We start from the raw sequence: 26,219 nt of genomic DNA, 5'->3' as shown, positions 1-26,219 counted from the left end.
TCAGCAGGGCTGAGGCTGCGAGAGCTGGGATGGCCACACTAAGCCCTCTTGCTTCTTAGACTGCTGTAAGTAAAGTCGAGATGAAAGACTTTCTATCCTACCAACCTGCCTGCACTGGACTCGCACCGGCTCACTCTGACCCGTGATGGCCAGCTGGGCAACCTTCTGCAGCACGTCATCGATTTCAGGGACAATCAGCTTCCTGGATAAAATAGCCTAAAAACGTGAAAGAACAACTGGAGTCACGTCATTTGCTTGCACAGTGGGAGACGCAGTACGAGAACCTGGACTGCGCTGGTCTCAGGTGGCACATTGACACTGACTTTTTTCATACCTTCAGACATAGCCAGAGCAACTTGAAGGAAAAAAAAGTGGTTTACAAATCTGTATCTGTTTCTTTTGGAGGACACAGAATACATGGTCTAATGATTAGGGATGTCAGTTCTTTAGCAAAAACATCCTCAGACCCAAATACATCCTCATATGCATGTGTATAAAACAGCCCCCCAAACAATTTTAAAGTGTGTCTACAAGGAAAGCTTTGCTGCTTTCCCTGTCCTCCTCCAACAGAGACTCTCACCAGCATTCTGTGGTCTGTTCCTGACTTGAGATCATACAGCCTTGCACCAACAGGCAGAATCACTGCCACTCCAGCGGCTCACGGCAGCCATACAGAAATACCCGCTGCACAGAAATACCTTGAGAAGGCCAAAGGCAGTGGCTTGGCGTGACGAATCATAAATGTCTTCTTCAGCAAAGCCAAGCAACACTTGGAGCTGTTTGTTCGTTATCTGACTCTTTGCGTTCTTCACAAGTATTGTTACACACTACAAAATCAAATTGCACATTGTCAATACACACACAGTGCCATAAAACATAACCCCACACCAAAGCCTGACTGTTCACACCACTTAGGTTTGAAAAGACAAACTGCTGCTCTGAAGCATGCAGCTATCACTGTTTTCATCGCATTTTGCTTTCAGCTGGCAATTCTGAGACCAAAACTGAGCACAAGCAAAAACACAAATTCAGAGTAGCCCTTGAAGTGAGTGGGGATGCTCACAGACATGAACCATGACATAGGAACACAGCCAGGAAGAGAGGAAAATTCTTCTGGCACTGGCATTCAGTATCAATTACTCTTAACCTTCCCTTATGATCATAAAACTGTAATTAATTCAGCAATGCATTTAGAAGACATCTACAGAATGGCACTGCACACCATGAGTAGTTATTACTACTATTAATTGCTTCCTTCCCTTGTCTCACTTCAGCTGCAAGGTTTTACTCCAGTTAATCACGTTAAAAGCAAGCTACCGAAGCACAAAACTGATGCCTCTCAGAAGACAGAGTGGTAACAAGATATTATTACAAGGAATAAAGAAGGCAAATATGCTTCTATAAAAACGCTTCTTCAGATCCAAGCTGTGCATTTTTGGGGGGTAACTTTCTTTAAGTTTTCACCTGGGAAAGAATCGGCAAGGCCACATTTCCCTTGCTACCTCGTGATCTCGAGATTACCTCTGCAGACGATATTTGCAGTTGGAAGAGTCTCATTCTACAAAGTTAATCCTTTGATTAACTAGGAGACTAGAAAAGAGCAGAGATGGGTCTGACTTACTTTGAAGCAGCTCACAACCAGGTGGAAATTCTGGCCTTTGGCTATTCCTGTCTTGGCGAATTCTTTCAGCAAGAGGAAAAGTTGCTTGATCAGTGACTCCAGATTCGTACTGACAGAAGGCAAAGGGAACTTTAAAATCCATACCAAGGACTGCAGAGCACCAGTGACCACCTGTAAGAAAGTGCCAAAGGACAGTACGTGGGTACAATGACACAGAACACTTTCCTCACCCTGGTACAGACATGGCCAGGCTACTGAAACTGTGGTAAAGGCAATTAGCTACAAAATCAATCTCTTTCAAACCAGACGTATGTCATGCAACGGGTTTCTCAGTTCTAAAAACAGTATCACACTATCTGCCACTCCCTAATTCTCTAACTTGGATTTTACTACGTAAAGACATTAAGACAGTGCTGATATAGCAGCTGGCAGGAACTTTTTCTGATACAGAGGTATCTTCAAGGCATAGAAGTTGCTCTGCCAAAAACTCAGGTCACCTGAAAGTCCTGCTCCAGGTATCTGATATCATATGAGGCATGCCTTCCATTCCTTGAAAACTCAAGGTTTAACAGATTCCCCCCTAGGTTCAATCAAACCCAAAGCTGCCCAAAAAGGAGGTGCTGGGAATAAAGACATCAAACCACAGCTGTGACAACACCGCTCCCAGTAGCCAGAGGGCCTCATGAGCCTCCTCACAGATAGCCTAAGAAGTCTGCAAAGTCCTTGTATGAACATGCTCCAGGAGAGCTTGTCCATACTTGAGCCTGAAGCTCTAGGGGCAGAGCATTCAGTCCCCCATCGGCCACAATCCTTCCTCCTCCTTGGGATATTCATGTCCTCAAACAACTCAATCTGCACACCTATGAAATCAGTTTGGAAACTGGATGGCTTCCTCTTCTCTTGCAGATCAACTGCAAGGTGTCATTTGTGGGCAGGACCCTTTTTAATAGAACAAACAGAATAGATAGCTCAGCTCAGAACTTTACCTTGACATCCATGGATTTCAGGCAGTCTATAAGCAGCTGAACAAAAGGGTCTAACATTTCCAAAGTGTGCTCCTCAGAAGAATTTACTTTGGACCTCTTCAGGCTCATGTGCAGCAGCTGACAGAGAAAACACAGGACATTTGTCTCAAAGTCAGGCTGGGACTCAAGTTTAAGAAAAAGTCCCGTTGTTTCAGGTTATAGTAGAATTTATGCCATATCCCATTCAAATATCTACAACAGGCTGAGCACTTCTTATAGCTCTCCAAGAGGCACCACTGGAGTTACCACATGCAAAATAAAGTTAAGGCTGGTGGTTGTGTTGTTAACACGACATATCCAGAATACCTTCCCTTGGATACTCTTAACATAAATTTTGACTGCAAAGCTTTGTATCTGAGGGGATCCTTACCCGAAGTCCCGAATCAACCAAGATGTACGTGTTGGTCCTGCTGCTGACTCGTGCTTTCTGCCCTCCTCTTGTGGGAGTGGGCTGGAGCAGCAGGCAGCTCTCTGGTTGTAGCCGAGGATCTGGAGGAGGTGCAACTTTTTTTCTGAAAAGCAGTGTACGGCAAAGGAGAATATTCAGATTTCAACACTCCCCACAGCAAGCTTGCTGTTGGGAGTAAAGAGGGTTGGACTGTGCTCAGCTGCAACCCACAGAGCAAACAAATGCAGGTCACAGCCAGAACACAATGAAATCAAACAAACTTGAGAGCAGCATGACAAACGAGACTCTTGGACTTGTGAATAATGTCACTACTTACAAAAATAACAAATGCACACTGATTTGCAGAACATTCTCACTTTTTTTCTCAGTGGACAGACAAATTTTAGTAGTTCCTTCAAGCAAATATACCTCCTGCCACTGCCCACTGCACTTCATTTACTGATATTTACTTCAGTTTCTGATGGCTTATAAAAACTGCTCCAAGAAGTCTGCAAACAGCTGTCAGATCCTAGAGCAAGCCTGCCTATGTAATGTTGGAAATGCAAGACACCGAGACCCAGCTCTGAGCAGTGATGCCACCAGATGGAGAGGAAACCTGATGGTTCTCTCTGATTTCTGCACCACCACCAAAGTGATAAAGTCACAGCCCAGAGTTTATCCTGTTCCTGACCCCATGAAAGTGTCCAGGACCCCAACACCTCTTACATGGCAGTTTGTAGCTCACTTCTAAACACAGAGCTGCCATTTCTGCAAGCAAACCTCCCAACTGATATCAGACCATCTGCGTAACATCCTGGAACTCACTTGGCCTTCTCAGTGAGCAGAAGCAAGTTTTCACTGATGAGACCATGACTGAGGAGGAGGAGGGATTCTGCGTTCATGTCTGAATTGAAGATCAGCCCTGCCACGATGTGACGCAGTGCCTCATGCACCTTCCGGACTATCTTCAAGCTTGTGGTGTTCTCCAGAATCTGCAAAGGGACAACAATGATAGTCAGAAGGACAACATGAGGGCAATGATCTGCCATCTGTATTCAGAAATGATGCGAAAAGCCAGAGCAATTCCCCAGCTCTCTATATGAGCAGCATCCCATTGCCTGAGCTCTGCCCCAACATCCCTCCCTTTCTCTCCAGCCTCTTCTCACACTCCAGCCAGTTCACCCATCACCACCAGGACACTCCAGAGCTCATGAGCAAACCAGGTTCCATTTCTGCATCAGCTCGTGCTCTACTCAAAAAAAGTGCATCTCTGAAAAGGCAATTATTGCACATGGACAGAGCCTGCACACATTTTGGTGACATTTCCTTAATGCACAGAAGATCAAACCACAGAGCAGCCTTGTAGGACTTTGGAGCTCCAGAGTAAATGACATTAACAAGAGTTGGCAGAGGGAGAGGGCATAAAAACTCATAGTGGGATGTTTCCTCTCTAGAAGAGGGAAAGCTTCCCAGAACACCATTTTCTGCCCTGGACTTTGATAGCAAAGTCTCATTTTACAAGCTGCCTTCCAAAAGAAAAATGGGAAGCCAAAATGGGACATATCACAGTAGCCACCTGGAGTATCTAGAGTGTCTTTTAGACCATACAGAACTGAGAGTGCTCAGAGTTATGAAAGACTCTGGCTGACTTTTCTTACCTCTTGTGGCAGAATAAGTTTTGTCACCTGGCCCTTTCCTATGAACTTTCCAAGAATTTCATAGGAATCGTAGCTCTTGTTCTTGCGTGCTTCCATGACCTTGGAGACAATTCCCTTCACTTCCTTCTCCTCAGCTACATTCCCAAATAACTCCTGATTGAAAATCTTTGGAAATCAGGAAAGAAAAGTGAATGAAAGGAGCAGAAAAGCAGAGTCAGATTCCTCCAGCAGTAGTAGAACAACACTATTTTTCCCCACTCACAGAAAAAAAAGAACTCTCCAAATTTCCCACAAATCACGTCTACCTTTCCTTTGACAACATAAACCATCCCAGTTTGAGCACACGAGATGAGGAAACTGTTCTCACACCCCTCTGTGGCGGTGTGATACAAGGAGTGGGACTGCAATCACACCAAGATGTCCAAATATACCTCATCTGGGCACCAGCTGAGCTTCATGATCATATTGACTTGATGTCTGTTCACTTGCTCAGCCATTTAGAGTACAGGGAAACACAGTAAGGTCTCTTAATCTTGAATCCATTCCCTCTCAGGATGCAGGGCTCAGGATACAGCCCCAGAGATACTTTGCCACTCTACAAGGGGGCTGGTGATGCCTCAGTAGAAAGCAGTGTCCTTCCTTCATAGCATGCACACAATTGGCCCTGTTTGCCACCAAGTTCGAGACCATGTACACAAAACCTTCTCCTCCCAGAGCCTGCCCCAGACACTTCATGATGCCCTTTCCTTCAGTCTTCAATAGCTTTTACCTCAATCAGGATATCTAAGCAGGGGTCCAAATCACCAGCACTGAGCCTGCTAGTAAGGCCCTTCAGTAACAGGTTCACGGTGAAAGTCAGCACGTGGAGCTAGAGAAAAAGAGAACAAGTCATGTCTGCAGCCCCTGCATAGACCTCTTGAATAATACTGGATGAGGAGACTCCCATAGCAGAGATGTCACAACTCACACGCTGCACTTGAGCTTTCGTTATAGGGGGAAAAAAAAAAAATAAATCACTGGGAGGATGAGAACCCATGTATGAGCAAGCAGGAAGACTGTTGTCCCTCCACAGACTGGCAGGAGGGCCAGAATCTTCCCTTTGCCCGGTGTTCTTACTGGTATTTTTAGGCTGTGTTAATTGGTGCTTTCACTGTTAAAGCAGCCTGAAACTCACACTATTCCACTGCGGTAATTCATACAGAAAATTATTCTTAACCCAAACCACTGGGGAAAGACAAATTAATAGTCAGAGTCTTGGCTCTTGATCTAGGAAGCAAGACTTCAGTTAGCACCACCACATACTGTCTGTGCAGTCTCTGTGGCAACTCACCTCAGATAAAGCCTGGCCCTAATGAACTTACATGAAAGATTCCTATTAATTTTATTGGAACCAGAAATTCATCCTTCACCTCCAATCATCAACTCTTCACTGAGAAGATGGAGATCCTCTCTTCTTCCCTGCTTAAACTCTAAGTTCTTTGGCTATAGTCACTCATTTGACACTTGGCAGAAAAAAGACTGATGTAGGCAAGGCACTAGCCACAGTATTCAGTTGTATTATACCAAACCAGTGCAAAACAATTTCAGTAGCAACTTCCCTTCGCTAACACATTAAAAAAACCACCTAGGAGACTAGAAAAGCAGAAATTTCAGCATTACCTGGTACCCATGGACAAGAGTGGACTGCATCTCTTTTAAGATGTACAGAAGGTACTGCACTCCCAGCACTTCCATGATTTTAGTGAGGGTGTTACGGGCGATGTCCCGGATTTCCTGAAATCTGTTCCTCAGAAATGTGCAGACTTTCAGCAAGATGCTGGAAACAGAGATAGACAGCTTAAACAGAGTAGAAGTAATTACACTGCTAGCTAAAGGAACCTGCTTTTCAGGGCTGTTTTACAGCCAGAGCTACACTCAAAGCCCATCTCACAGAAAGGCTTTACAGTCATACACACACCTAGCGTCCTTCAAGACATTTTACAGACTGTCCTGTCTTTCTGTACACTCTTCTCTCCCCAGCTCTGCCACCCTTGCCTCTGCATCCTGCTTCACAGCTCTGCTCTTATTTAAGGATTTACCAAGTTCCTTTTAAACATAGCTCTACAGAAGTCAAATGCTGACAGACAGGAACGTCATGAGGAAAATGAGTTTCCAAAAAAAAAAAAAAAAAAAATTTAAGGACTGTTAGGATGCCCCTTTTGGATTTAGCCCTGTATATAACCACAGCTTTAGAAAGGTGCCTGCATTCATTCCCAGCACAATGAACAGCACTAAGGAGCTCTGACAGGATTTACCTTGGCAGGTTGGCTTCCATCACTTCTTGGGGAAGGCACTGCATCATCCTGACCATTGCAAAAGCTAATGGAACACGAACAACCTCGTCATCATTCACAACGTTGGATTTCACAAGCTTGTGTTCCTCATCTCTTTTAACCTTGTAAAGACAGAGCAGGACACAATGCACTTTTAATATACATAAATATAATGAACAGTTTTTTAAACAAATCCTGCTTTTTCTCAACAAACCCTCAGCAGAGGCCAACAAGGCAAGCTGCTGTCCTCTGCTGAGTACAGGAACAACCCAGACAGCTAAGGGACAGGTGAGATCAATCCTTGTGTTTTCAATACAGAAGCTAAGTTGGGTGCTAGCAAGTGGCTGAGAACTTTTCAACAGGCCCCACAAAGTGAATCGTTTCTCTTGTGTGGTTCAAGACAGTTCTCAGCACAGAAGTGAAGACACCGTACCCACACTGACCAGAGGGTCTGCCAATAATCTCGATGACAAATGAAAGGGGATGAACCCCTTTTCGTGCTTTCAGGTGGATTCTCTCCAATTGTGTTTATATATATTTTTGTTATGTGCTGCATTTCCACTGGGCTCTTTGAAGTAGCACCTAAACCCTTACAGTAGCAGCACAGGCCTGCAAGCCACCTTTCCAGAGCCAACTCCTTACCTTTGCAACAATACACCTGTGCAATTTAGGCAAGATGCTGACTGTAACTGTGTCTTGAATGTGTTTGATCAGACACTCCAGCTCCTCTTTATTTCGGGGTAAGAAAGAAACAGGTTTGGTCACTTGCTCAGCATCTTCAGATGCCTCAGCTGCAGGCTCAGGTTCTGCAGGCTCCTTGGGGAGATTCTCCTTTTTGTTTTTCTCAGCCACCTCCTCTTCTCCTTCACTCTGCTCCAGCTCCATGGCTTCCTCAGCCTCTACCACTGGCTCAAGGTCCATGGCAGCAGCTTCTGTCAAGTAATCAGCAAAACCACAGGTAAATATAGGCGGCCACAAAAATCAAGCCTTTAGAAGAGACTCTTGTCATGGCTTTGTTCTGGACAAAGCTCCTACCTACCATCAGTGACTGCAAAAAATCACTAAGCATCAGAGTTGTTTTACTGGGAAGAGAAGCTCTGTCGTGCCAGTTTCTGATAATCACTCCTCAGGGCTAGGCTTAAAGCAAAGATGAGGTTGCTCTTCGGCTGAACTCCACAGACAGCTTACCAAAGCTCAATGTGCTTGAACCTTACCGAATGGCCATTCACTTACATGTCAGAATTTCACAAGGCAAGAGGTACTGACAAGCACAGCTGTGAGATATCCCCCTCCTTCCTCAGAATAACCCAAAGGCTACAACACAGGTAACAACAACTGTGAAGAAGCCAAAGACATCACTTCTTCCCATGAAACAGCAGGGGAAGCAAAGTCAGGACATACAGCACTCTGCTTAGGCTGCAGATAACAGCAAGAGCAGTCAACATCAAGGACAAAAAACTAGATGTGACAGCAGCCACATGGGTGGGTACAGACCCTGGAGAACATCCCAGATTTGCATAAACCCAGCATGAGCTGTTTTGGCTTATGGAGGAGGCCTGGGATGGAGAGGTAACATGGAGATGGTCCCTCCCACCTCTTTTCCCTGTATCAACACACAAGAGGACAGCCTGCGTTGCTCTTGAGGAGGTAAGTCAAAACTACCTTTCCAATATGCACATTTTAAAAAGCTGGGAGTAGCTGACCTCAAGAGTAAACCACAAAAATTCAATTAACTGCACTTTGAGCAATTAGAGGTAGTATTTCCACAGTCAGGAGCAGAAAGCTCACCTTGGTTCTCAATGGTCACAAGCTGCTGTTCAAGTGTTTTGTGGTCAAAGTGAAAGGCTTCCAGCACTCTCTCTAGCAAGCTGTGGAAGGAAAATGCAATGAGAGATCAGCTTTCCACTCAAAAAGATGAAGCTGCATAGACCAACACAACTGAAAAACCTTAAAAGAGCTTTTTAAAAAAATTCAGTCTCAGTGACAGTGCAGTTTAAGGAGGTTATCCTGAAATAACCAGGAAATAAAAACTGGTTGCTTTTCAGCTAGTTGCATTCAGTGACCTAGCTCACTATGAAATCTCACACACTGTGGTACTGGAGCAACGGAGGTGTCCCAGGAGCAGGGACAGCCTGACAGGAGCAGAAGTTGATAATGCTGGCCAGCATTCAGTGAGACACAGCGTGAGAAAGCAATGACCAGTTAATCCTTCACAGCTCAGTCACATCAAACTGCAAGGCCATGCCTACTTTCACTTGCATAAGCCCACCTCAAAGTGGGCAATCTCTCATCCTAGAGATGAGGCTAAAATTCATGCAATGCTCCTTAAGACACTGAATTTTGCCTTAACGGTCTTCAGAGAAACCTAGAGCAACACTGCTCACAGTACTTACCTGACTCCCAGCTTTGGACTGATCTGTCCTGTTTGCAGGACATGGATGAAGTGCTTTAAATGGTACAAGTATGCTGACCACGAGAGGTGTCGGCAGACAGCTCCAACAACTTCAACCGAGGCTGTTACCATATTTTCATGCTGTCCAAAAGATAGAATTTCAGTTGCTGTTAGCATTCATGTTGCACATGTGTCTAAAGCATACTTTACTCAAGGCAACAAGAGCCAGAAGCAGTAATGTCTGTCTAGTGGGGATGCTTGGCATTCAGTTCTTAGATCTCCTCTCAGTCAACAAGTAAAAAATAAAATTACAGCTCACCAAGCAGATCTTCAGACTCACTTCCTCCAAATATTTCTGCATACATTTAACTTTTCCCACATAACTGTATCTACGGGCTCATTTGTTTGAAGAACTAAACACCAGTCAAGATACCTAACCACAGAAACATGGCATATTGCTGGGCTATGCTGACCAATTAAAAATACACATTGTTAAACCATTTCTGATGTGAAATAAAATGTGTTTGCTTCTTCACCAAGGTTTCAATCAACACATCTTAACTCCCATTGGTCAAAGGGCGACTTCAGTCACTCTACTGATGGGCATAGCCTGTATGGCTGCAGGTGCTGGGTCCTGTGCCTAAGCTCTAAATGTTTCAGCTTCAGAAGAATATTTCTGACAGTAAACAAATTAGACACGTGCTTGATCTCACATAAGCAGCTCTGCAGTTCTCCTGATAGCATGCAGGGAACTGTACAGAAGTGTGAAGCCTTGCTTTTCCAAGTCGCAAGTAGCATGTCTATGCACATTGAAGTTACAAGTAATTTCACTGCGTGTGTTTTCAATAAAATGAATGGAAAGTGACTAACAAAATATCACCCTTCGAACTTTAATTGCAGAGCTATTAATGATTTCAGAGGTTTTCAGCTGATTCTTGCAGTTCCGTAACTCCAGGGAAAACAGCATTTACTCCTACCTCAATTACCAGGCACAGCCTATGTTCCCCACCACACACATTCTGCTGCCAAAGAGTGACTAGTCTCACAACTGAACAGGAAGAGAGCAGTGTGGAGACAGAGGGGAAAATATAATAACCTGATTACAAAACATGCAAACACATAACTCCAAGTAAAAAAAAAATAAAAAAAAAAAATCAACATATACAATCCAAACCCCAAACACTTAAGAGACCCATCTTCAAGGAGCAGGGCAGGTATAACAGATATGGAATTGGCCCAGACTGCATCTGCTGGTTTTCCAAACTCTCTGCCACCAAAAGCAGCACAGCACTTTTGCCTGAAAGGGGAACACTCACCCCACAGACCTATCAGTCTTTTAAAATTATTAATTTTTTTAAGGAGAACGGTACAAGAAAGATAAAAATATTCAAAATGGATGCATTTAATTTAAAAGCCTACCTTAAGCATTTTTTCACTAAAAATGGCAGTAGTAGCATAAGGCATGATGTAGTTCTGCAGGGATTTGGAAGACAGCACAAGCTTTTTTTCAGTGAGCTGCGTAGCCAGTTTCCTCAGAGCCCGTGCCCTCCTGTGGATCTGAGCCAAACATGAGAGACAGTGAATGAGGTGGTCCTTGAGTCACAGCTAGCATGAGAGAGCACATACACTCAGCAGTTCTGAAAATGCCTCCATTTTAAGTAATGACATAAATAAATTACGTTCATTTTTGAGGACAGGCTATGCTTTTTTCCTTCAGTCTCTGGATTTTCACTAGCCTTTTCCCTCAATAAATATTCCAACTCAATGGGATATTTCACTGTGAATTCACTATAAAAAACTGGGCCACCTTCAGGTATCAGACAAGGGAGACAACTGATACAAGATAGAAGGTCTGATAAAATTACAAGGAAAAAAAATTCAGACACTACATATAACTACAGATATAGTGAAGATTCTCTCTGATCTCATCTCTGAGAGCAGGAGAAAGGCTTTATTTTCATACTATAAGAAAAAACAGGGGATCAGACTTTGTACAATATTTATATTACAAATGTCTGTGAATGAAAAAGGGCTGCAGAGCCTCCAGAGAGTAGCTGGGAACAGACTATGAAAACCAAAAAGACCTGTTCCCTGCCTATGTCAGGTGATCCCTCAGGACACTGTTGCTGCCTATGGGCTGGGTAACACACAGGTTGTAATGTGGAGCTGCCTGCTCAAGATCATGAACAATCACTTAAAATGAAAGCAATTCTTTTAGCTAAATTAGGAAGACGTAAAAAACTGTTGCTAAATCACAGAGCCAAGGAATTTATAGATGGAAATATGACTCTGATTCACAGTCACCCCTGTGACGATGCCCACATCCCCCCACTCTGTTTTTGTTTGTTTGTTTGTTTTTTACAGTATCTAATGACACAGGTTCAATTTCCCTGCAAAGATGGCACATAGACACTTTTGGAAAACATTACCCCATAGTAAAACGATTTTGCTTAAGAAGGGGAAGAGAGGCACTAGGGAATGCCTATTGCCTTTTACCTGCATGTGTTTCATGTTCTCGAAGAAGTCCATGTCGGGGTCATGGCGGTTGGTCAACTGGACCAAATCCTGGAATTCAGGATTTGCCGGAAACGTTTGGATGAGGCAGGAAAGCAATGAAGTGTAGTCCTGCTGGATGCTCTGCAAATAGCAAGCAGTGAAGGGTAAGCACCCCTCAAAGAGACTGCTACACCCTCCTCAGAACAGCAGTGCTGTCATTTACAGACTGTGTCAGGCCAAGTCCTATTCTTTGGTAACAGCCAATACACCTGTATTTTGGGCTGCACTTAAATTAAAGTCAGATTAAGGGTTCATTTGATTACAGTGGGTATCTGCATTTTTTATCCCAGCAATAGACTCGAAGAACTCATCTATAAGAAGTCCCACACACCCTGGCATCCTGAGGACAGCTGGAGATAGATGTATAACCAGATAACAGTGCCTTACCTCAGTCTTACTCTTCAGCCCCCTCCTCACAGACTCCAGGAGAGTGTGCTGGATTAGCTCCTTGTAGTCCTCTTCTGTGTGGTTGATTTCTGCCAGGCGGCAGATAAGACTGGTCAAGCAAAGGCTTGCGTTGTCACTGAGAGCCATATCCCCTAGCTGAGTGGATGAAAAAATTGTACCACATGAGTCTGGATACGATGCATTTTTCTCCCCAAAAGACTGGACTGAATAGTACCATTGGACACAACGTAACAAGGCCTCTACAGACCCGGTAACTCTTGAGACCCTTCCTGTAGAAGTTTTAGCCCTAAATTAATGTCCACCCCTCTAATCAGGAAAAATCCTTTCAGATTTACCAGCAGGCACACACAAACAGAACATGTTGCCTCAAAAAGAAAAGCAGCCTTTCAAGACTGTAATATGCCTTTTATGCAGCACAAATTGACTGAACAGTGCCAAGGCTCGCTGACAGGAAGGTGCACTGTGCTTGGGCGAGCCTCCTTGCTGCACTGTATTTGCCCTTCTGGGCACACAGGTGAAAAGGCAAACAGACAAAACTCAAAAACAGGTGTTTGTAAGAAGACTCAGGTATGCTCTCTGAATGTTTCGCAGTGTCAAAAAACAGCAGATGGAAATAATTTGGAAGTCTGATTCATTGTGGACACATGGTACAGAAAGCAAGAGAATGAACATTCAGCCAACCTGGATGGTGTAGAAGCAGTTGTGCATAACGGGGATGAGGAAGTCAATATCCACCGATTGCATCTCCTTGATGCGGGCTGTGATTGACTGGAATGCTGACAGGCGTACGTCAAAGTCGATGTCATCGAGATGTCGTTGATCAAAGGCATTCAGCTAAGAGACAGCAACAAGTCATTCATGAAAAAGGCCAGAAACATGACAATACAATTTGGGGAATAAAGCAAGCAAAGAAACTGTGCATACCTTAACAACATCAGTAACGTACTTCAATTCGCTGTCCAAATCAGATAAAGACTAAAAAGAAATATGAAAGAAAATAGTTAAACTGCCATAGTTGTTAAAAATTTGGAGAACTTTACCATTGAGACAAAAAATAAAAAAAGCAACGGCATCAATCTTTCTCCTGTTAGAAGCTTAACAGGGGGCATTCTTTCATAAGGTGGAAGATGTGTGTTCTAAGTTCCTAAGTTTCTAAATATCTAGACTGTGCATTTCCTGGTGAAAAAAAAGTTATGTAAGTCACTTCAAAGAAGTACAAAACAGCCTGACTGCTATAAATCTGTGAGAGAAGAATACAAGAATACAAGTAAAAATAGTCTTCATGATGCCAAAAGCCATTCTTATTTCATAAAGATACAGGATTTGTTACGGATAAAGTATGCGCTACTTGGCTTCTCTTACACAAAAAAACCCTGGTGAGGCTCACATCAACCAAAATTTTGGTAAGCCAAAATTTTCACAAATCTTTGTGCAGCTCATTAATTTCTATCATATACAATTCTGTTACCTTCACTTAACAGATAATGTAGACTAAAACGGTTTTTCAGTTGATGTACAACAATAAATACTGCTATTTATTTTGTTCTTGATCTCTTAGAGGAGGCAAAAACAGCACTGAAAGACACATAAAAATGCAATACCTGAAATACCAAGCACAACTTATGTCGAGACAATTTGTTCTGGATGACAGAAAAAAGCTTTGCCAGGGGTTTGAGAAAGCCTGTAGGGTTTGAGCAATGTTTCAGCAAGTTCTGCACAGTCTCCAGAATGTCAATCTGTGTATCCTGAAAAAGACAGATAACTGTCAATAGTGAAACCTCATGAGATTAATTCATTTCCTTGGGAAATATTTCAAGACAGAGAGTTAAATTAACCACTTTGCTTTATTTTATTCAGATCACAGATACTGAATGAGAACAAAGAATGAGAAGGACACACTCAATGCAATCATCAAATCTCTCAGAAGCACTTGCAACCAGCCAATTAGACAGAAAGAACGTGTCACCATAATGAAGACTTTGGTTTTGTGTCTTTCCTCAAATGACTCAAAGGTTGGGACAACCAACAGAGCTTTAAAAAGCAGTCTTTCTTTAACCTGTGAAACGAACATTAACAGCACCACATACTTGTATGATCTCCCTGAATGGAAATCAGATACGGTCCCCTAACAATTCACAGATCTAAAAACCAAGAATCCTCTGCGAACAACTACATAACCACTTGCAAAGCAGAAGCTATAGGTTGCTACCTAGCAGTTCTTCCTGCAAACCTAAAATCTCTCACTGAGCAACTGCATGTTTTTTAAGAAAAAGGCCCAAGCCTTGATCCAAGGATTCAGGCAATCAAGCTGAATAATCAACAGATTCATTCATTGTAGACTGGACTATATTTCTGAAAACAAGGTCTGTCAGTGAGGAAAACCCAGACAAAACAGTCTACCAATATCCTCAGTACTTGTTTTACTTAACAGTTTAGAAAAACCTAAGCCATGGAGAGCTCTACTTCCTTCAACTGCAGCCTACTTTGCATGCCTGAGGAATGAAGGATTTTAGGGAAGTTTCAGCTTTGAGATGCACTTCTGTACCTACAGAGGGACTCCTTAAAGGAATCCAGAAGAACAGAATGGAAGGAGATGTGGGAGCATGTTAATAGTACTGTATAATGTTTGCCTTTCATCCTGCAACAGACAACTGTAGCCCTGCCCATTACCCAGCATGTACTACACACTCAACCACATGTTTTCCTATTGCTGTCTAGATGATGTGGCTTTGGATTTGGGGTGCATAAAATCCTTAGTGAAGAACAACATTTCTTTCAAACACTGCAAACAATTTGGTGGGTTGACTACAGTGGCAAAGGAGGTAAAGACTGCAGAGAAACTTCTGCAGACCTTCTCCATGAAAAGAGGAAACAGAGTCAGCCTGGGCACTGGCATCCCTGCCAAGTATCCAGTGACTTGTACACATCAACACGCAACAGCACAGCTTTCTGAGCAGACTACAAACACATAAAGAATTGATTTCAGGCTAATCATGAGAAATGGTGTGTAATCAATAAGACTTTAAACTGCATCTTAAAAAAATATACTTTATTAAAAGAAAAATTTTTGTTTAATAGAGGAAGAAAGTAATTTCCACTTACCTGTTCCATGTTACTCTGATATAGGAAAGGAAGGAGAAGGTTCACAAGCACCGAATTCTGACTCTTTTCTTGTATAAATTTGCTGATCCTGCACAATGAGACAAGGTAATTTACTACTTTATATCAATCCAACCACCAGTATAGAGTAAAGAACTCAGTCAGCACTAATGCCATATCACAGGCTAATAGAGCGTACCCACCAAAACCACGGTATCAGTCCAAGTATTCAGTTCCACATGACTGCAGGCATTTCTGTACCTTTTCCTACCCCCAGCAGACACCGGTTTTGAGTAACAACAACAGAAACAGCTAGCATCAACTTCTGAAAACCCTTCACCTCAGTCACCAGCAACTTACAAGGTCAAGGACAGATCCAGGTTATTTTCAACTGTTCTGAAGTTAAATAGTTTGAGATGTAATGTTTTTTAATTTGGAATCTGTGACGAAAAGCCTCTTTCTTCCTCCTTCCTTCCAACTTTTTAACTGTTTTGACCTCTAAAGAATCACTTACTTGGACAGTATACTCAGCTCTTTGCTGACTTGAGCTCTATATTTCTTCTTTTTCACCTTCTCCACATTTAACATCGTTTTGCTGAAGTAATTAAGTATGGCAGGAACATGAGGCAGAACCAAGCGGCTACCTAGGCTGAGAGTCTCTGTAAGGGATACAACAGTTAGCAACACCCAGCTCTGTGCTGAAGCAACAGAAGGGAGATCCAACCCTACGCGAAGGAGGAAACATAAACAAAGGTGGTTTCATCAGTAGAAGATAAAAATCAGGGGGAGCTATGAATGTGCAGGGCACCTGGCTGCTGGGAACATGCACCAGCACTTGATGGTTTCTCAAAGGTAGTAACTGTCTTCTGAAATGGCTGGAGCATTTACAGATGTAGTTTTCTTTGTTCTACCACTGACCTCTTGTGCAAATCAAAGCTGCCATAACAAGGGGACAGCCATAAGTGCTCTCCTTTCCACTACCTTTGAGTGTTACAGGTGAAAGATGGCTCCACAGCATTAAACACAGCACACCACCCTTCCAGTCTACTACCACTCAAAGACAAAAGGAATCAATGGCAGTCTTGCTTGTCAGGGAGCACTGACCAAACATCAAAGTGACACACGACCACGCACATATGGGGAGTGGGCCTTTATATAAAACTTGATGTTAGGCTCTGAGTCAAGTCAGCAATGCAGTTCTTGAAGATATCATATCAGTTAAAGCTTCACAGACAAAACAGGTTGACAATACAAAAAAATTACCTTCTGTCATGTCTCCAGTGACCATGGCAACACAGTCAGTCACAGTCAAACTGGAAACCTGCTCCATGAGTTCAAAATCCGGGCTGTTGAGAAGGCTATCAGCTATGTCCATCACAACATTAGATGTGGCCTCAGATAAATTCTTAGCTGACAGCACAGCAAACACATTTGACAGTATATCACACTCTGGGCGATCTGGGTGCTGCTTGGCCAGCAAGGGGAAGTACCTGAGAGAAAGATTATTAAAAAGTTTGGATGAAAATTTAAGTTCAGAACTTTATAATTATTTTGTGCAAAAAGTCACACAGAAAGATAATGACTGTGTTCTACTTTAAACAAGGAAAAAGCACAAAAAAAAATCACAGAACAACGTTATGAAAAATAGAATTAACAGAGGCTGAGAGGTCATTCTTTTCTTGCTTCAAGACAGCATAATCTAAACCTAATCTTTCTTCACAGATTGTTGTCCAAGTCTCCTGTTAGCCTGCTCCTAACCTAATGATCCAATACTATTTTTTATGGAAGTCTGTATGTCAGTTCTTCAAGCCTAGAAATGACATGTCTTGAAACAGATACTGGATACTTTAGCAAAGGAAAAGCAGTGAGTATGTGGAAGAGGCAAAAATCACTCAGACAGCCAAGCTGGAATTTCTCACAGTGTCCGCATCAAAAAAAACTCTCTTACAACTTCCAGTATCAGAATCGTAGTCACAGATTCTGTTCTGAACCTGTCCACATTCTTTCATAGAAAGAACAAACTAGAGAATCAAAAAACAGGAATTAAATGATATATTGTAAAAGACTAAGAAGTCATTGGTCAAGACACAGACATATTCTAAGAAGTCAGCCCTTCTCCTCACCCGTTAGCTGGGTTTGGGCTACATATGTGCTTAGTTGTTAATATATGAGAAAAGTAGCCAACCAAAAGGAGAGTAACTGCATAAACTGTAAAGCTTCCCAATTGCATCTGGACTGCTATTGAAAGACTGCTATCAACAGTCTAATGGAAAAAGAAAATAAGTGTTATGACACAATTATTAATAACCTGTTAGTGTGCTCTTATTTCCTTTAATTTTTCTGTACTCAGGAAAAGTCTCTGCAAGGAGAACACTTACCTGGGATTCTTACTCCAGGTATGAATGAGTTTGAGCAGAAAAGTTGGAGAATACTGACTCTCTGAAGCCAATCTGCAGACCTAAAGGAGATAAAAATCAGATACCAAAGCAACACGAGTAAGTAAAGCCACTTAAAAACTTTATCTCTAATAAAAACCTCACGACAAGCTATAGTTTACCTTTTTTCAAAAAGTAATTTCATAATCAGTTTTCCAGCTTCCTCAGTATTTGTGGAATTGCTCTTAGATTACCTTACTCCTATTTATACACTGTTCAGCCACCATTTTTGCCCTGCCCTTGAAATTGGTTCCCCCCGGAGTCCCACATTTGCCAGAGACCTAGCAACCTCTCCCAGACAAACCTATGAGATCTCAAGCACAACACTGCCCAAGACCGACTTCTCCCACACTTCCTATGCCCTGGCTGCAGCACCTGCTATTCCAGCATCTGCTCTACATCTCCATGGCCTTGTTGCTATAAAAGCACCCTCTCTGCTCAGGAAGAAGCTCTAGCACTGCACTGCACCCCAGGAATGGGATCTCCTTACAGGGTTGTGTGTCCAAAACAAGCCCATCTAAGAGCTGCCCAGCCTAAGCCCCACACAGGAGCCACCACTCCTTCATGTGACTGGACACAGGCAAAAGAGACCCAGTACACAGGTCTGGCCCCTCTCTGCCACTCTGCAACCCAACAGGCTGCATGCAAGTCACACAACAGGAAAGAAGGCAGGTCTGATCATCACAGACAGGGTCTTAGAAAGCTTCTTCTCCTGCCCCTAAATGCTGGTAATGCTATTGCTTTGCACAACACAGAGCTTTCCTGAAGGATGTACAATGAAGGGTGAACTGTTAATCCAGTCCTGCAGCAATGCTGCTGTGCAGGCTAACAATATTGAGCCTCTGCAGCAAACTCCTGGGGTATGAAGAGTAGAAAACTCCAGTTCAAAGTACAATAGGATTAAAACAACTTGGCCTCTCCACGAGTTTTTATACATCTCAGTCTTAGAAAGGGAAAGCACACAAGCGGAACCATTCTTCTGCCAAAACCGAATCTTGGAGTTCCCACTAGAGGGAGCTTCTGGATCGTACTGCCAGAGCAGCTGTGTCTTCCTGACATCTATAAGGACAACAGGAATTCTAACTATTTAACAGCAATGTTACATCTTGTTCACATTTACTCAGCGTTTCCAAACACAATACTCCCCAAAACCTTTAAGTACTTTGCTGACACAAAGCCTGAACCACATGCCTGACCTGCTCGTGGACTGCTGTAAATGTTCACTGCTTTCCCATGTGGCATCCTGACCTTGAAAAGACTCCATGGACAGAGCAGGAACATACAACTCCCTGTTGCTCAGGCCAGTGAAATGTAGAGCTACATGCACTGCCTGAAACTAGTTTACCTAATGTTTGTCCACATACACATACTCATATTGTTACTAGTAGAGCAGAGAAAGAGGGTAGGAGTAAACAAATGCAATGTCTAGAGAAGCAGATCTGGAGTTTCGTAGGCCACAGCAGTTACTCCTGTTGCTCTTTGACAGGCTTTGCTGCTGCAAGGAAGTTGGACATCTGGATGCCTCAAAAGTCTCAGTGAAAGAGCTCTGTTGAAGTCAGCCCATCTTGCTCAGTCACCCTTTGGGTGGAGGTGACCATCTTTAGAGCAGAGACAACCCAGCAGCATTCGGGGTATAGGTATTCCCTGATAAGCTCAGAGCTCAGAGCACTGACGCAGCCAGCACAATTCATTTTAAATACTGTGCGTTCTCTCTTCCTCTCACAACAGTGCAATTTCCCACTCAGAGGTGATCTGAATTTCTCTGATGAAGGCAACAACCCTGTGCTTTGTCACTGCTCACACAGAACTCCCAGCAGGCAGACACAAGAGCAGAGCCCACTGTCAGACCTTGCTGGGTCTTTCCTTTCCTGCAGCAGCATCTGTTTCTCCAGTGCTCTACTACAGGCCGCATAGTTGTCACGCAGAAAAGTAACGAAGTGCACCTAGAAGTGACTAGTAGTATTTTGCTTCCCTGAAGCATCCAGGTGAGAAGTCTGCTTCTGTGGTTAAAGAGCAAAAAAATGGCATCCATTTCTTTCAATGAACCAATTTTACTTTAGTCTGTGATGTGACTATTCCAGGACTACTCAGACATGAGCCAAGAAACTGACCTTGCACAGACACATCAGAATGACAGAGTCTGTCTAAGGCCACATCCAATCTCATATCAGACACAGCTCACGTGGACTCCAGTGCAGCCGGAGTTCTCTGCATGGTACCCGTTACACACAAGCTGTTTGGGAGAGCAAGAAATACTTACCTGAGGCCATACCACTGCATGGAAAACTGCATCGATCTCTTCTGCACTGAAGCTGTAGGTCTCATAATCAGAAAAAAACTCCGCCACAAGCTTGAGTCCAAGACGTCTCAAATTCTTCAGTGGATTAATCAACCTGGGTTGGACCTGCAAAAACAAAACAAACCAAACAGTAAAACCTTTGCACAGCAATTACTAACTACTTGCTTTGAAATTAAACACAATTCCTTGACCACAGATACAACCTTTGCTGGATCTATCACAATGTTCTTCTGTTTTCCCCTGTAACTTGGTCACAGTAGCAATCTACCTCGCACAGCTGACCTAAATTTTTCCAAGAGGTGCCTGTTCCTGCACTGAATCAGTTACTGAATCAGGACTCCTTCAGCTCCTAAAAATCCACTCTGACAGGTTTGAAGTAGCATCTGGACAAAACGCAGAAAGTTATACCACAGTTACATTTCCAGCCTTGACACTTAAATAATTCTCGTTTACACAGGAAAGAACCCAAATCAGCTCTCAAAAGTGAAGTTCTACTTTGCACACTGAGATCTATGGGGAAGAAAAAAAACTCAACAGACAAGGAGAAAGGGGAGAAATAGAGAAGGCAAGAATGTGAACCATCTCTTCCAATGGCAGAGCATTTGGTTACAGGAGGATGCTTCCTGTACCCATTTGGTGGTTTCGTTCTATACCCTCTCCTGTGGAAACCATTTGAGTATGGCAATCAGCCACACAGCTGATCATGAAGTCATTCATGCACTACTGCATTCTGACACTTCTCCCCGAGAAGAGTCTTAACTTGAGTAACCCAAATTATTTTCACACTGTGCAGTGCAGCTCACAGCACAAGCACACGAGGTAGCTCCAGAGCGCAGGTACTGAACTGCAGTCTCAGAAACGAGAGCGCCGTGTCAGAGCAAATAAAGCTGCTGACCGAGATCAGAGCTATGCCTTGGCTTCCTCGGGGTCTCCAGTACATACCATGATCCACCACACAGAATAAACACTTGTATCTCTTACTTTGCAAAGTGGCTTTGGTGTCAAAGCCTCACTGAAAGATAACACATTTTTTTTGTTTGATGTACCTATGAAATTCTGAAGACACCACACTCTACCATGCAATACACTTCTATACGCCCTTTGCACCCAAAATCACAGTGAAAAGACAAAGAGGAGAAAGTAGAAAAGGAACCAAATGGGCTTTTACCCAGGACCCCTCAAGCTGTGCTAAATGGGTACTAATGGTGTGCAATCAGCTTCCAGGCAGCAAATGAGCTGCTTGAAGAGCTAAAGAAAGCACAAACCAGGCTGCTATTGCTAATGGTGACTCCCAAGCAAAATAATTTTGGGTCTTGACTGTTCTGTCACCATAAAAGTGGTCCTCTGAGATCATGTCTTTGAGAGGACAAAGAAATGCAACACTGAGCACAATCAGTAGCAAACGGTAAATGAGTAACCTAGCTTCAAGTAGTCAGTGTTGATGTTTAACTTTCCAGGCAGTATCAGCCTGCAATAAATTACTCTCAAACTCCAAGAATGCCTTCTAATCATTAGCCAAGATAAACAGATTTCTCACACTCTTCCTTGAGATTTTAACATCTCACAGGCTAATGAAGTGCTAAATTAAGTTCAGGCAAATGACATACTGTCAGTCTGCACATTACGCAGTAACAGGATTACCACAGTAACCCTGGCAAAGTGTGGCTATCCCAGCAATGAATGAGGCAGCTTTCAAAACTCCTTTCCCAGTTTAAAACATGTAGGCACATGCAATCCATTATTTAAGTCAGACTGTGGGATGCTGCTGTCCTAAAATTTGCTCATCCCCTTCATAAATGAAGGCAGTTACAAGGTTCTGTGCAGCCTGCAGGCTACTATGGGACCCTGGATGCCACCTGGCTGCAAGGGCTTGCTTTGATGGATCGTTTTCAAGGCAAGTTCTAACCTCGAATGCTCACAGCTGGGTCTTGGCAAGAACACACCGCATGGAGATAAAACGTTCATTACCTAACGCCACTCGCTCAGTCTGTCATCACATAATTCCTTTCAACACACCACTTGCTCAGTCTATCATCTCGTAATTCCTTTCAACAGCACAGCAATGATGATGACTGTGCAGTTTCCTTGTTTCGCACCTAATATATAATCAGGCTCTGTACCAAACTGGACTCAAGCATTCCTTTTCCTATTTGGATTGAAGCCTGGCAAAGGCACTGGTTTCAGAAAGACAGAAAAACCTGGCTCAATGTCATAGCTTCCACACAGCTGGCAACAGACCCCCTGTGCTATCTGGGTAGAGCTCGGGGATCTCTGTGCTGCTCTCCTGGGCACAGGGCAGCAGTAAGCCAACATGCCCCATTTTTAGGCGCAGCCAATCTTTAACAGAACGTTCTCCTCACCTGACCCTTTCTGCATGTACAGCCACTGCACAGCAAGGGAAAAAACATTCACAGTGCTCTGCAGATACCTGGCTGAGACCCAAACTGTGACAGTGGATTAGCATGACTACTCCTGACACAAGAGCTGACCTTGCTTCTAGTGACTGAAAGCATGGCTGGTAGCCATGTTCTCCCTCCAGATCATTGCAGAGACAATCACTGCAGGTAATCACTGTGATAACCCACAATGCTGAGCCACCTTGGGGCCTAGCACTGCCACAAAACACCTCAAAGATCAGTTTTGCTCTAAAGTCCTCAGGCAAGGAACTTTAACTCCTCTCCTTCCCCTGCTCAAATGTTTTATCCTCGCAGCCAAGAAACTACATCTTTAAGGCCAATTTCCACTTCCAGCCATAAGACCTTGTTATGTCCTTACAACAAATCATTTAGCTCTCCATCATACCCATCTCTCCACAGAGCAAGCAGGTAGCAATGCACAGAGATCATCTCCAACTCTCTCTTCAGTAACTCAAACAAAAATGCAGTCCAAAGCAGCTTTTTAAATGCATTAATGCTGCCTGCACTGCCTGAGCCCTGCAGCATTTTCAGACAAGTATCACTGACCTCTATTTTGACAGACATCTAATTGCTAAGCTTCACTCCATGTTGGCATTAAACGTAACTTTACCTGAAGCAGTGAAGGTGTGGGCGCGTGTACAAGCTAAGGGGAGGAGGAGAGAAAGGAATTTAATCTACACGTTTGTATATTGTTTGTGTATATTGTACCTTCTCTCTTTGCTGGAGGATGCAGGATACCACAGCTGTCATGCAGAGAAGAATCTGTAGAATTTCAGGCAGGTACTGATGGATCAGATGTCCCATGTTTTTCAACACAACTTCAAGACCGTTGAAGAGGCTGTGCTGACGCCCAAGAGGCAGGACTTTAGATAAATCCAGCTCTGACATACTTCGAAGCACTGCAGTCTGGCAAGGCCCTGCGATAGGCAAAGGGACACCAACTTATCTAGAGAAGCGCCATGAAGACACCCACTACCAAAAACAATTTTCAATGAAAAATAGTATAATCTGGTGCTAAATTACAGATCTTCACATTCAGCTTTTTACATAAGGACAGCCCTGGGACTCCATCTCTCTGTGACACTCAGATGTTTCCCACTGCTACAGTGTCAGAGCACTTTACCACCTCTGTTTTTGCCATCATACACAGCCTAGCCTATAATGCCAGCAATTGCTCATTCCTGGCCTGCTACAGCTTACTTGCACAGCTGTGGCAAGTCATTCAGTTTTTCTGACCTTGGACCTCTAAAACAGAGCAATTGGGCTTTGTAAGGAAAAGCTCAGGGGAATCCTAGTCCTTATCAAAGGTTTACTTTCATCCTTCCAGGGCACTGTCAGACACAAACGGAAGCACATAACAATACCAAGAGTATTTATCCTCCCACATCTCTATAGGTAAGGAAGTACCATACCCCCAGGGTCTACTGCCTGTACCTACCATTACTGAATTGCTTCACGGCTTCAAAGAGCAGATCCAAGAACATCCGTATCTCTTCTGGCAGTGAGCCGGCAAGAAATCGCAGAACGATGGACATGCGAGTGCTCGCTGACGACTTGCCCTGTGTCTTGCTCCCTGTTTTGTTTCTCATTCTGCCATAGAGAATTCTTCAAGAGCAAAAAGAGGTTGCATTAGCTTTCAGCAGCCATCTGTTTCCAAGTCTCTTATTCTGCAGGAGAAACTCCATTTAAAAATACTCTCCAGTGAGAATAAGCTGAGTGAAGTCCTCCCTTCAGGGTCTCCACTGAATTACTCCCCATGAAAGATCAGCTTCTGCTATTGGAGACCTCAGGTATAAAACTAGTTATCTGCACAATAACTTGCATCACCACATCTTAATAAAAATAAGAACTGAAATGTTCTCATAGTTCTCTGTAAGCCTTAGCAGAAACAATATTTACCAAACTGCTGTTTTTAAAGAAAACACCATTTGCTTAAGACATTACATAAATATGTTAATAAGAAAACCGTACAGAACATCACAAGCTGAGTTGTCAAACTACACCATTAACCATAGGCTTATCCCAACTGTTTAAAATCAGAAGCAGGAGCATTACATCTCTGCTCATAGTACTTTGACATGAAACTTTTAAACCCATGCTTCATGACACACCTCATAAGGACAGGGATGAGATCTGGTCGATGCTCCGTTTTTACCACTGCGGTCTCCTCAGAAATACTGAAATGGACTATTTCTTCTTTAAAAGTCTTGTCCTCCAGCAGCCTTTGCAAATTCTCCCTGAGAGTAAACAACGTTATTTGAGGGCAGGTAGGAGTTATAAACAGACACATACGCATATCTATATCTAATTACCTGCCTATCTAATCCATGCTATATATAAAATATTGAAGTACTGTGTTCCCACCCTTTTATCAATAAAATATTCTAAAAAGACAGCAAGTTCAAGCTAATTATGTAGGACACATTCTGAAGAGATTATTCAACGACAAACTAGTTTTATGTTGTCATTTTCTCTGGGTGGCCATAAATCACCAGTACAAAAGACCTCTTGAAAATGAGGCAACTACTAAGCACACCCTATTCTGGGACAGAATGAAAGTGTTGCCCTTTTCCTGTTAAAAAACCACGAGAGACTGACCAACCTCAGGACCTTATATCCTGTTTTAGATAAGCGATACACAGCTGTCTAAAATTAAAATTTATCCCTAAGTCTTCAACAAATACAGGAAAAGTGCTCTCTTTGAGGGAACTGACCCCAGGCAGGCTTCCAATATGGCAGTAGGCTCATTCATCAATGCTAAAATAATAGAGAAGCTTTTACCTGTATGGCAGTAGATGAGGATGTTTGTATGTCATTATACAGTCAAGAGCTATTCTCTGTACATTCTGGTCTTGATGGGACAGTAACTGCAAATGACAAAAGAAAGAAAGTAAGTCCCTACCCAGAAGACAGAAGTGATTACTGAGAACAGTGAAACAACCCAAAAGCTCCAAGCTCAAGCAGGCTTTGGACTAACTTCTCAAAACAGAAACAGAATGTGTGTGTTGCCAGTATGTAAATACATAACTGTCACCCATAAGAAGCAGATATGGTTGCTGGTAGTTCACATATACTTCTCCCCTTATCTACATACAATAGTTATAAGATTTATTTTTTCATAATAGTCTTATGGGCCACTGCCAGCTTGTATTCTCAGTCTCCAAAACCATTTACCAATTGTGTATCTGGGGAGACTGGATTAAAAAGCAGACTACCCAAACTATCCTAAGACACCTGTATTTCTCTCCTGTGACAAACACAAAATACTCGTAAGACTAGATACGCAAAGCCTCACCGAGGTTTGCTATCTCTCAAAGATGACTCCTTATAACCTAGGCACTAATAAATACAGATAATTTCTCCAGGCAGCAACCTCATCAGTTCTTCAGTCTCCTATCAAACAGCACAGGCTAGAGTCATCAAAGGTCACTTTGCCATGATGTCCCTATGCCAAATGGACACACTGGCCATGACAATACATATGCCAAGACACAGAAATGGCAAACAGTAAGTGATGAAGTAATCTCTCTTACGTCAGGCTACTTTTCACACAGTGTTTTGACTGGTGCACATCTGTTTGGTATTTTCCTAAGAATACAGGCAAGCAGC

The 26,219-nt window shown here is 43.1% G+C and overlaps 1 protein-coding gene across 1 annotated transcript in view; it reads right to left on the bottom strand.

The window, feature by feature from the left end:
• UTP20 (UTP20, small subunit (SSU) processome component, homolog (yeast)) overlaps window positions 1–26,219 on the bottom strand; it is a 63,587-nt gene that overhangs the window by 11,963 nt on the left and 25,405 nt on the right. Inside the window, exons 24-51 of the mRNA XM_010179222.1 lie at window positions 25,392–25,477; window positions 24,722–24,847; window positions 24,049–24,215; window positions 23,319–23,527; window positions 20,155–20,298; window positions 17,838–17,917; window positions 16,723–16,949; window positions 15,974–16,118; window positions 15,463–15,550; window positions 13,962–14,105; window positions 13,285–13,335; window positions 13,042–13,194; window positions 12,340–12,495; window positions 11,893–12,033; window positions 10,816–10,953; window positions 9,398–9,537; window positions 8,793–8,872; window positions 7,647–7,936; window positions 6,987–7,126; window positions 6,352–6,508; window positions 5,462–5,560; window positions 4,693–4,857; window positions 3,860–4,026; window positions 3,017–3,158; window positions 2,608–2,724; window positions 1,622–1,792; window positions 699–827; window positions 106–216 (exon numbers count right to left, since the gene is read on the bottom strand). Of these exons, the coding sequence (XP_010177524.1) occupies window positions 106–216; window positions 699–827; window positions 1,622–1,792; window positions 2,608–2,724; window positions 3,017–3,158; window positions 3,860–4,026; window positions 4,693–4,857; window positions 5,462–5,560; window positions 6,352–6,508; window positions 6,987–7,126; window positions 7,647–7,936; window positions 8,793–8,872; window positions 9,398–9,537; window positions 10,816–10,953; window positions 11,893–12,033; window positions 12,340–12,495; window positions 13,042–13,194; window positions 13,285–13,335; window positions 13,962–14,105; window positions 15,463–15,550; window positions 15,974–16,118; window positions 16,723–16,949; window positions 17,838–17,917; window positions 20,155–20,298; window positions 23,319–23,527; window positions 24,049–24,215; window positions 24,722–24,847; window positions 25,392–25,477 (3,963 nt within the window). The remainder of the gene's footprint in view (window positions 1–105; window positions 217–698; window positions 828–1,621; window positions 1,793–2,607; window positions 2,725–3,016; window positions 3,159–3,859; window positions 4,027–4,692; window positions 4,858–5,461; window positions 5,561–6,351; window positions 6,509–6,986; window positions 7,127–7,646; window positions 7,937–8,792; window positions 8,873–9,397; window positions 9,538–10,815; window positions 10,954–11,892; window positions 12,034–12,339; window positions 12,496–13,041; window positions 13,195–13,284; window positions 13,336–13,961; window positions 14,106–15,462; window positions 15,551–15,973; window positions 16,119–16,722; window positions 16,950–17,837; window positions 17,918–20,154; window positions 20,299–23,318; window positions 23,528–24,048; window positions 24,216–24,721; window positions 24,848–25,391; window positions 25,478–26,219) is intronic.

This window comes from Mesitornis unicolor, unplaced genomic scaffold (assembly GCF_000695765.1).
Source record: "Mesitornis unicolor isolate BGI_N332 unplaced genomic scaffold, ASM69576v1 scaffold29002, whole genome shotgun sequence".
NCBI classification, from domain to species: domain Eukaryota; kingdom Metazoa; phylum Chordata; class Aves; order Mesitornithiformes; family Mesitornithidae; genus Mesitornis; species Mesitornis unicolor.
This window is presented reverse-complemented; position numbering and strand designations above follow the sequence as displayed.